This window comes from Urocampus carinirostris, chromosome 6 (genome assembly GCF_059441175.1).
Source record: "Urocampus carinirostris isolate Australia breed hairy pipefish chromosome 6, RoL_Ucar_1.0, whole genome shotgun sequence".
NCBI lineage: Eukaryota > Metazoa > Chordata > Actinopteri > Syngnathiformes > Syngnathidae > Urocampus > Urocampus carinirostris.
The window spans coordinates 39780136-39792235 of NC_142354.1; the positions used below are offsets into that span (position 1 = coordinate 39780136).

The following is a 12100-nucleotide window of genomic DNA, read 5'->3' on the forward strand; positions in this document are numbered from 1 at the left end:
CTTTTATCCCAACATGATCAAATTTTATGTAGAATTATGCACAAAATGACTTAAAGGAAGGGGGGAATAGAACAAAAAATGAAAAAGTAGTGAAAAGCTGAGAAAAAAAGAAACAAAAGGAAGAGAAAAAGAGAAGCTAAAAAATAGAAAAAGCCATAAAAAAAGGAAAAGAAAGAAAAATGGGAAAAAAAGTAAATAGAGAACAAAAAGAAAAAAGTAACAGCTCGGAAAAAATAAACACAATGAGATTTTTTTTAAAGGAATTTTTAAAAAAGTAGAAAAAAAAACACGCAAAAAAGAAGAAAAAGTTTGTGTTGCATTCAAATAATTTCCAATTATATCAAGTGAATCTTGTTGCCAACATTGTACTTCGACTAAAAAATGTGATGAAGGACAGTTCTGTATCTTACAACCGACAAAATAAGCCCCCAAAATGTTAATATTATGCGACAAAATATATCAGGAAATAAAAACAAATGGATATCTTGTGAAAGAATTGAAAGAACAAACGGAGTTTGTAGGCAGTACAACCTTTGCATGAGTTTTGAATTCATTCAAAAGAGAAAAATAATTTTGCATTGCCGGAAACTGTAAAAGATGTAACTTGATGTCAAGTTTTGGACATGTTTGATAATTAATTATCTGGCTACACTGGGGATTATGGTTGCTCACTGTTGTTTCAAGCGTTGCTCACCGACTTGGTGTGAACGCTCAGACCCGTGGAAAATTACAGGGAACATTGGTCAGGAACCTTTTTGACCCAAAGAACCACAAAAGCAAAAAATGTTTTAAAAAGAAATTGAGAGAGCCACATCATATATTTTCAGACAAAATTGAAAAAACGGCCAAACACGCTTTCTAGACAAAAGGTAATTATTCAGCACATTTATTTCACTGTGTGTCATTTGGTGGTTTCATCAAATGTATGAAATGATCATAATGCCAAATCCTGTGTCCCAAATCAATGTAAATATGCCATTATGCTAATTGTCTTTCACCTTGAGTTTAGAGTGTTGAGGCAATTTTTTTCCATGAAATTTGTCCTTAATAACGTTTTCAAAGCAATGTGCATGCAAAGTTCTTTTGTAAAAATGTCACAAATGACTGCAAACAATGAGCATATCGTCATATTCACTTTTGGTGTAGACTGCACGGAGCGAAGCAGCACGGCAAAGCAGTGGTTAGCGCGTGTGCGGCACAGTTCTGAGGTCATGGGTTCAAATTCTGCTACCAGTCTTCCTGTGTGGAGTTTGCATGTTCTCCCTGTGCTTGCGTGGGTCTCCTTAGGGCACTCCGGTTTCCTCCCACATTTCCAAAAACATGCATGTCAGGTTAATTGGCCGGTCCGAATTGTCCCTAGGGGTGAATGACCGAAGGAATTGTCTGTCCCTGTGTGCCCTGCGATTGGCTGGCAACCAGTTCAGGGTGTCCCCTGCCCACTGCCCAAAGACAGCTGGGATGGGCTCCAGCACCCCCGCGACCCTACTGAGGAAAAGCAGTGCAGATAATAGATGGATGGGTGGATGGATGCACTGAGCGAGAGAGAGAGAGAGAGAGAGAGAGAGAGAGAATATATGCAAAGGAAGTGCCTTGCACTGTGTGCAGGAATCCGCCCACCTGTACTGCTCACCCAATCAAAGTTGTTTGCCAGCGTTTTTATTTATCAGTTGAAATGGTTTCTTATCGAACTTCTGCATTAAGTTGCTTTGGCTTTATATGGACCAAAATCGGGTTCACTTTTCTCTCTTTTCTCTTTCTCTCTTCATACCCTTCGCGCTTTCTTTTCTCTTTTCTCTCCTTCTGTCTTTCTATTTCTCTTTGGATTTCTTTCTTCCTCTCCCTTTCTTTTCCCCCTCTCTCACAACTTTTTATCTTTTGTTTCTCACGCTCTCTCCCTTTTTTTCTTTCTTTGTCCTGCCCTCTCTCCTTTTCCCTCCCTCTTTCTCTCATTTCTTTATCTCTTTTTTTCTTTCTCCTTAATCTACTAGTCTGGCCCCCGATAGAATGTTTGTTCTATTGTGTGGCCCCCGAGTTAAAATGAGTTTGACACCCCTGCTTTAGGGAATGCTGTGAATGGAGTGAGAGAGGGGGAAAAGAAAAGGAGAGGGAGAAAGAAATCCAAAGAGAAATAGAAAGACAGAAGGAGATAAAAGAGAAAAGAAAGCGCAAAGGGTAGGAAGAGAGAAAGAGAAAAGGAAAAAAGGAAGTTAGAGCAAAACAAGTTAAAAAGACAGAGAGAGAGAAAGAGACAAAGAGCAACAAAGGAAGAGAAAAAGAGAGACACAGAGAGTGAAAGAGACAGAGTGGGAGAAAAGGGGTGGAAAAGAAAGAGAGAGAGAGAGAGAGAAAGAGAGAGAGAGAGAGAAATAAATACATGTACAGTGTCTTTGTTGGAGGCACCTGGCTTTGGCAACATCAAGTTGACATATTTCAACCTGCAGCTCGTTTTTCTCTTGCGCTTCTCTGAGTGTTGTCTCGCGGGCCGGATTCAATCCCTTAGCGGGCCTGATCTGGCCCGCGGGACGCCTGTTTGACACCTGTGGGATAGACCATTTTGGAACACCTTGTCCTGGTGGAAACATTTGTTGGCCTGGAGAGGGAGGGGTCCTGCCAGGCTGTACTTGCCCAAGATACACCACAGGGAATAATGCCCATAGTATTCTTGTGGTTACTTTTTGGGGTTTGGGTTTTTATCCCTCACATAAAACAGATTGTACCCATTTCCATGGTTACCAGTATCAGAAGAATACTCCTGATCTGACTCAGATACAGCACATCCATTATCTGGTAGACGTTCTTGTCAGGGAACAGCATTCTCTTGCTTTTTTTCCCTTTGTTTCCATCTCTAACAATCAGTTTTTTCATTATTATTTTGCATAGCATTGTATTGGGTTAATGTGGCTGCTTTTTAATAATATTTTAACATTATTCTTTTTATTTATCCGTCTTTATTTTTATACTAACATTAATCTGGGAAATACATTGGCCCACTCAAAGCTTCTTTTTCCAGGTACTAATTATCTGCTTGCTTTTTGTGTGGCACTCAAATGTCAGGTTTTGTTCACAAGTCAAATAAACATTTGCTGTAACGGCTCTTTACTCAAAAATCTGTTACTCTTTTATCACTAACACCACATTTCCACACATAGCAGTGCAATCTTTTGTATCCTAAATCATATTCCCTCCATTTTAAGCATTCTTCTCTGTAAATGTATGTTATTTTATCCAACATGTTGTTCTGCTAAATACAGAGTTGGTAATAAGTAGTTAGATAATAAGTTATGAGGAAAAACTGAGTTTTGGTGTCAACAAGGCATTTGGTTTAAAAACGTTATTTTGATTGTGCACTGTGTATTTTAATTTCTTCATCATATCGAAACCTTTGCCCATGTCTTGGAAATTGTCCCGTTCATTACAGGGTAACCTTTGCTTCAAGTTATAGTTGCATTTCAACCAACTTTTGAGGCTTTTTTTTAATCGCAGTAACCAGTGGACAGTTACACAATGCATACAAATGAAGAAACAAAATGACTACATTTTGTGCAGGCTTGGGGAGTAACGGAATACATGGAACGGCAAAAATGATGTTGGCAAGCTGTTTGGGTTTGTTTTCATTTTGTTTCTGTTGCATTTTATGTTAGTTTTGCCGGAGATCAAAGAGATCAAAGCCAGGAGAGAAAGCTTACCACGTGTTGTGAGTCATCATTTTATTCATATTTAGGTTTTTTTGTCTTTTATTAGCACATTTGGTATTGGAGTAATCCAAAAGTAATTGAAAGTAATCAAGTTAAAGTAACCCTACCCAACCCTGCTTCTCAAGGAATGCATTTCTTACCAACCTGGACACTTAAACTAGACAATGATCTAGTGAATATCCAAAACGAGGGAAAGGGCAATATCTGTTGCTGGAGGTCGTGGCAAGTAAGTACTCTTCCCTTGAAATGGTGGAAGCCCAAGGCTTCATTTCCTCTGCAAGTTTGGACAACTGCCTGAGCAGGTTGAGGCAGAACACACCTTTCTCTCACTTAGCTTTCGAGCTGTCACTTAAAACTGGTTTTTCATTTAGAGCACTTTGCTGCTGCAGGGCGACTCAAACTTGTCAGAGGCCCTGCAAGCTCCTGACTTGAAGCAGTGGATATCTATGAAACTTCATGAAAATCTGGTACGTCGAAGAGGTCTGGTAGGCAGGGCCCAAGTGGAGAAGGCGTGCCTGTTAAATTGAGCTTGCTTCTAACCCATAATATAATACAGGTGGCGCACGATGCACGTATGATATCATTTTACCTGTGAAAAGTGATGGATCCCGGGGACTCGCATGCTCAAAAATCTATGGGTCCCGACAGAAATCTATGGATCCCCAAAATTGAGTGTTATCGTGGTTGAAATTGTAAATCGGCAACAAATATATAATATAAATCTATATATTCATTCAGTTTTAATCATCACAGTTATTTGGTAATACAAAGCAGTTATCACTTCAGATTTTTCAGTTCACAAATATACTGTACATTATACAAAATAATATTGCTGAAATATTAGTCCATATATTCATGCAGTTTTAATCATCACAGTTAATTGGTAATACAAAGCAGTTATCACTTCAGATTTTTCAGTTCATATATTCTTCGTGGTTTGCTGTCCCGCCACAGTTGTAATGCCTTCTCAAGGTCCAATCCATTATCATCATCATAGCGTCACCAGGAATATAATTGAGTCCATTTTGGCAGAAAAGTTCTTTTCTTGCTAGGAGTATCCTTTTGTTTATTTTCTTTCGTAGAATAGTTCGCTTCAACACACGTGTTTTCCTTGCCTCCGCGATCTTCTGAAGAATTTCTCCGCCGTTTTTTTGTGCCGGAATTATTATTATTATTAATCTACTAGTCCGGCCCCCGACAGAATGTTTGTTTTATTGTTTGGCCCCCGAGTTAAAGTGAGGTTGACACCCCTGATTTAGGGGATGTTTTATTTATTTATTTTTTACCAAAATGAACATGTTTGTCGATGTATCATGGAGAAAACACTTCCTTTATTTTCATATTCACCAGCCACTCATTTCAATATAATAAACCAAGTTTGATAGTCCATCCCGAGCCCCCCACAAAAGAAAAAGAAATGCAGTGATGATGGTGATGGTAGTTTTCTGTAACATAAAGTCAGGGTTGGGTAGGGTTACTTTAACTTGATTAATTTCAATTACTTTTGGATTATTCCAATACCAAATATGCTAATAAAAGACAAAAAAAACTAAATATGAATAAAATGGCTAAATTTTGTGCAGGCTTGGGGAGTAACGGAACACATGGAACGGCAAAAATGATATTGGCAATCTGTTTGGATTTATTTTCATTTTGTTTCTGTCGCATTTTATGTTAGTTTTGCCGGAGATCAAAGAGATCAAAGCCAGGAGAGAAAGCTTACCACGTGTTGTGAGTCATCGTTTTATTCATATTTAGTTTCTTTTGTCTTTTATTAGCATATTTGGTATTGGAGTCATCCAAAAGTAATTGAAAGTAATCAAGTTAAAGTAACCCTACCCAACCCTGGTTAACAGGTAACACCAAATTTTAAATACGAATCTAAAGAGTCCATCGTTTGCACTTTCACAAGTAAGGGTTAACCCGCCTAAGAAAAGTAGCAAGTCAAAATCACACATACTCGATTTCTTGTAATCCCTTCACATTAGTTTGTCATGACTTGAATGTACTGTATATCCAATGGCTTGTGTTAGTCCATCAGGTGCGTATGTATCCCGTGATATTCATATAATAATAATAATAATTTCCTTGTATTGTCATTCTGTGTAACAATGTACACAGAACGAAATATGGACTTATTCACAAGCGATTTTCCCATCAAAACTAGAGAGTGCAATGGCGAAGGCCTGCACCGCACACATTGGGTATTTGTAGTCCAGCGTGAAGATGTCGTCAGCTATTCGGCCAAACTGCATCACAATATAGTCCACTAAAACACAAAATAAACACAAGTTGAATTTAGAAAACAGACAGGTGAATGGGTTAGGGTTGTGAGATGTACTACAGCATTTCAGTTTTTAAAATTGCTGGGTTAGAAGAACCAACCCAAATTGGGTGAAGTAGCTAACTGAGAGAGCTAATAAAGATTTTGATACGCTATTGACTAAAGTGATCAGGCAGAAATGCAAACGTATAGATTTTAGAATCCGCTGCGCAGCAGGGAGAGCAAAGGTGGTATCTCCCTTTTTAGGCTATACCAAGACCTCTCTCACCCCGTTTGCAGACAGCAAACGAGTTTTATTCAAATTTTGCGCATGTGTAGAAATTATCAATGACGTCAAAAATACGTCTTTCCGTACATACAATGAAAAAATAACTGAAGTACAGTGGAACCTCGGTTCTCGACCATAATCCGTTCCAGAACCCTGTTCAAAAATCCCATTAAAAGTAATGTAAAATTGTTTTAATCCGTTCCAACACCCTGAATGTTTACCATGAACGTAAACATGAAGCTAACCCAGGCTAATCGTACGTTCGCGTTAGCGTAATCTTCCGTACGAAAGATTACGCTAACATGAACGTGTAAAAATTAAAAAATCAGGTCGTTTACACGTCATTTAGCACCCGGGTCTCCACAAAAAGTGGTGAGCGGTTAAAGGATAAAGAAAATAATTATGAATAGGATTTCTTACCTTTGTGGTGGTCTGCAGAAGCCATGCTCTATTCCCCCGAAAGAAGGGAAACTCGCACACCTTCTTCATATTTTGCTATTATTTCTTTCTTAAATGCAATAGTTGTACGCACTACTGTTCTTTTTTCACCTGTAGCAACTTTGCTGCTTGCACCGACCTTCTTCGGCGGCATAATTAGGGGCTAAAACACTCCGTTCACCGATATTAAAAGCGAAAGCGAAAAGAAGCAAGTGCGCATGTGATAACAGTTGGTCACGAGGGGTGGGTGCAATCTACACGATCTACACTCGTACGCCGCTCAGCATCGCACCCCAGCGTACCGGTGTTCGAACTCCGATTTTTTGAGCGAAAAGCGAAGCAAGAATTTCTCGAAATTTCTGGTCGAGAACCGATTTGTTCGAACTGAGAGGCGTTCGAAAACCGAGGTTCCACTGTATATGTGTGTATTAAAATCAGACCATGTGTGTGTATTTTAATGATTACTCATACATTCACAATGGAAAAAATAGTAAATACAAATAAGAAAAAACAAGTTATTCGAGTTAATTTCATCAGAATTATATGTAACATAGAACACAGAGAAATACACAATGAACTAAATATGATCTACTTTACACTAACTCAGCTCTGGGCAAGGGCATATGTTTGGTCTTGGCATTGGTGGTGACATCGAGCATTTTTTTAAATGATCACATACAATTTGTGAGGACAAAAAATGTTTGTTCGCTATCGGTGGGGACAAGCCCCCTCTCCCCATGCCAAATCTATGCCTCTGGCTCTGAGCCCAAAAGAGACAGAGCCAATATTGGATTATTTCTTCCAGTATTAGTATATTTGTACATTAATATTGCAGTTCAGTTAACTAAAATCTCCGGGTGTACTACATTTAAGTTTGAACTTAAATGGAGGTTCATAAACGTGTCTAAAGAAAAAGATATTTGCTAGATTATTGTTACGTACCGGTATTAATTATCTGCTCATGTGGTAGTACCAAATATTTATACCATATTCTTTTCATGATTGTAATGGAAAAAATAATAAATAAAATAAAGTAAAAACCTTGCACACAATTTTGCTGATTATTATTTTTATATTAAATCAAAAAACTGAGAATATTCAGAATGTATAAAACATTTTTTTGTTAAGCATTACCGTAAATTCTGGACTTTAAGCCGTTACTTTTTTCCCAAATGTTCAGCCCTGCGGGTTATTTAGTGAAGCTGCCAATTTATGTAATTTTTCTAACGGCCACCAGCGGCGTTGGAGTATCAAAGGTAAGATTAAGACCAGTAGAATATGTGCGCCAAGAAAGACTGCAACCTCTAAGTTTATGCATACATTGTCTGTAAGGTAAAGGTACGTTCCGATAATGAGGAAGGCGCCCTTGATGGCAATAGTTATGAGGAGGAAGTTGAGGACGATCTACCGTGAACTTCACAATTACGGGATGCTTTCCTTTGACAGACACATTTGATGCATTGCGAGCGTGATCCTACTAGCGTGTTGGTACCTTTCAAAGGCACGGTTTGGGATGAAAGTTATATTATTATTATTAAAGCTTTGAAAACACTCTTGGTGTACCGTCTTTCTTCGTAAATATGTGTAACCATGTATAATGTGTATTTGCAACTATATATTTTTGTAATGTATTTATTTTAGAGATTTATTCTGTTATGTGTTCTACGAGCGAATCAAAAAGAAGTAGCGGAGCATACGCGGGCTGATGGGAAGTGGAGTAAAGCTGAGTTACCGGTAGATTTGTCTGTTGTCGCAGCGGACACTAGTGGATATATATTTTTCCCACCCTTACATTTTGTTTCCTTGGATTACTTTCAATGGGACCCGTACTTTACAAGTCTGCATCATACATTAATTACGGGTATCATTTTCCATTCATGATGCTGATTGTGGTTCTAAGATTGTGTACTATTTGTTTACTTACAATCGTGGAACATACAGCCTAGTCTGGGTTAAACTTGTGATTGTGACTCAAGTTATATGTGTGCGCACGCGGCTTGTACACAGGTGCGGCTTGTGTAAGTATAAATGTGGCAAATCACTTAAATAGCGGTGGGTGCGGCTTATAATCAGGTGCGCTCTATAGTCCGGACTTTACGGTAGCTTTGTTCTAAAAAAAAACAAGAAAACATTGTAAATCTTGAAAAACAGGGTGGAAATATGGTACAATAAAAAGTATTAACCAATATAAACAACATATATTGCCTCCTGGAACACGGTGACCACAAATGATAAGAAACCTTTATACTGTCAATTAAGGCAACGTGAAGATTTAAACTAAAAAACATAAAACTGGTGCCAGGAATTAGAAAATTTGGATGGATGGATGGTGTGCCTCTTGTTTTTTTTTTAAATGAAAAAAGTGTGCCTTGGGTGAAATATGTTAAAAACACTGGCTTAGTTGGACTCACAATCTTTACTGTGGACAATCTGAAAATTCTTGATAGAGGCCTGCGTGACCCGGCCGTTGAAGTTGAGCACATGTGAGGACGTTTCTTCGTTCCACACGGGCGTCTTGTTGTGAAGCTCAATCAGATTCTCCATTCTTCGATTTTGGTGTCGTATCAACAGCCCGTCATAGTCCTACAAGATCAATAGAATCATCCAACACGAGATAAACGAGGCATGTTTTTGTCATAGTTATTATGTTTAGGGGCGGCAGTAGCTCAGGAGGTAGAGCGCTCGTCTTGGGATCAAGGGATCCCAGTTCGAATCCCGGCTCGTCCGTGTTACATGTCGAAGTGTCCTTGGGTAAGACACTGAACCCCTAATACCCCCAATAAGCTGGTTAGCGTCTTACATGCCCGCAATACAAGGCCGCTATTGGGAAATGTGGAGCACATTGTAAAGCGCTTTGGGAAGTCAGTGACTTGAAAAGCGCTATAGAAATGCAGATCATTTAGGTTCATGTCCTAATAGAGAAAATTTCAATACAAAAAAGATGTTATTGTTGGCCACAATAGACAAAAAGGTCTTCATACACAGTAAAAATGTCATTGACTAACACAAAGCGAATTTTAAAACAAATTGGTGCCAAATCACTGTTGTTTTTTTCATGCCTACACTTAGTTACATTGTAGTAGAGGTAAGATCGGGCCTAAGAAATTTAGCTCGACCCGAGTCGCGGCAATATAAAACCGAACCCGCCCAAACCCAACGGAATAACTTGATCTGATAACTGAGCCCTAAATAAACCCGAAGCTTTAATTTGCCGCCAAAGTGAACAAGAAGCTATACTTCGGCCGTGTGTACCTCAGCGCCGGACTGTGCATTTTGGCTGAAATACGCAGCATGGGGTTTACTACAGATCACTGTGTGGATGCAAAACAACTCCCTCCAACTAAACTCAGACAAGGCTGAAGTCATTGTCTTCGGCCCACAAAAACCCAGAGAAAGTGTCATCAGTCATCTGGAATCACTTAGTTTAAAAGCTAAAAATCAGGTTAGAAATCTCGGGGTAATAATGGACTCAGACCTAAACTTTAACAGCCACATTAAATCCAATACATCATCAGCCTTTTACCATCTCAAAAACATTGCCAGAATCAAAGGTTTACTGTCCAAACCAGACTCGGAGAAACTTATTCACGCATTTATCTCTGGCAGGTTAGACTACTGTAAAAGCCTTCTGACTGGACTTTCTAAACGAGCTGTAAGACGGCCGCAGAACATCCAGAACGCTGCTGCTCGGGTCCTGACTAGAACCAGGAAGTACGACCATCTTAGTCCTGCGCTCAGGTCACTGCACTGGCTTCCTGTCGCTCAGAGAATAGACTTTAAAACAGCTCTGCTGGTGTATAAGTCTCTTCATGGTCTAGCACCAAAGTACATCTGTGACATGTTGGTCCCATATGAACCATCTGGGACCCTGAGAACCTCAGGGACAGGCCTTCTGCTGGTGCCCAGAGCCAGGACTAAACAGGGTGAAGCTGCGTTTCAGTTCCATGCAGCTAAACTCTGGAATAGTCTTCCTGATGACGTCAGACAGGCGTCTACTCTGACAGTGTTTAAGTCCAGGCTGAAAACAGCTCTGTTCAACTGTGCATACAACTGAAAGGGTTCAATCTGCACTCTTCACTTTTACTTTATTTTAATTCATTGATTTTATCTGTGGTTTTAATGCATTTTAAAAAACACATTTTAAATTTTCAATGTCTTTTCTTCTATGTTTTAACTGTAATCGTGTGTTTTTAACCTGTCTCTTAGCCATTTCTGTAAAGCACTTTGAATTGCCTTGTGTATGAATTGCGCTATACAAATAAACTTGCCTTGCCTTGCCTACTTGAACGTTTTGACACCGAAGTGCGCATTTCAAACGTGAAACTGAAACTGAAAGAATTGGCACAGAAAATAAAATCCTATTCCTCAGATTACAAAATGCAAAAATTTGGCCAAAAAGCAGAAAGAAAGTTTGTAAAGCTTGTAAGCTATGAGCCAGAAGCGGAAATGACGTCTGACCTGAGGGAGTTGGAAGGAGGAAGCGGCGCATCTTTGACTCCAATGCCGACAATTTCTTTGGATTAAGTGATTTGGAGTTAAACTGATAGTTTTGTAAGCTTGTTCTCTATTTAAATAATGACTTGAGTAAAAGTTACTGCATGCTGTGCAAATCCTCTATGAAGGGGAAAAAAAATTGCGAGGGAGAAGCCGGGCCGGCCCGACTTAATGATTGACATTTCAAGACCAAACCTGGGTTTGGGTCGGGTTCGTGCCTGGGCCCAAGATCTTACCTCTACATTGTAGGTCCCCAAAACCAAGTCTAGCCTCTGCCTGTGCAGTTACGTCACAAGATTTTTGTAATGCCATGCTGGAGGAGATCGACTTTTATTTTTTTTTTTTTAAATCACTAAAGCATTATATTAGAGAGAGACAATGTGGGTTTATTTTAATCATCAGGTGCACAGTTAGACTACGTAGCTACGTGACCTTTCTTACCTACCTGTCTACTTTATGGTTATCACGCAAATTTCCGTCTTTTTTTAAGAGTAAGTGCATTTTTAACACTGCTAATAAAAAAAGGAGCCAGCTTGTTCGGCTCCCAAATGGCTCCTTAGATTGTTTTTGTTGCTTCCACCAGTATATTACCAATTATTACGTAAAATTATGCACATAACGACTTTAAAACTGGGAAAATAAAGCACTAAATCGAAAATAGACAGAGATGAAAAAAAGAAATAAGGAAAATAGAGAGAAAAAAACAGGGTAACTAGGAAAAAAGTAGGAAAAAGAATGAAAGAGCCAGGTAAAAAACAGAAAAAAAAATTACAATTAAAACAAAAAAGGAAATTAGACAACAAAAGAACAAAAGAAAAGTAAGAAAAGAAGTAAAAAAAAAGGACAAACTAATCAAAAAGAAGAAGAAAAAAAATTTAAGAAGTGTAATATGCAGATACATCAGGTCAATATTTTTGCCAA

General features: G+C 38.8%; 1 protein-coding gene across 1 annotated transcript in view; it reads right to left on the minus strand.

The window, feature by feature from the left end:
- Positions 1 to 5004: 5004 nt before the first annotated feature.
- The window catches only part of tulp1b (TUB like protein 1b), a 35225-nt gene continuing 28129 nt past the window's right edge, over positions 5005 to 12100 (minus strand). The window contains exons 13-15 of the mRNA XM_088338991.1: positions 9097 to 9268; positions 5823 to 5964; positions 5005 to 5760 (exon numbers count right to left, since the gene is read on the minus strand). Of these exons, the coding sequence (XP_088195117.1) occupies positions 5831 to 5964; positions 9097 to 9268 (306 nt within the window). The 3' untranslated portion in view covers positions 5005 to 5760; positions 5823 to 5830. The remainder of the gene's footprint in view (positions 5761 to 5822; positions 5965 to 9096; positions 9269 to 12100) is intronic.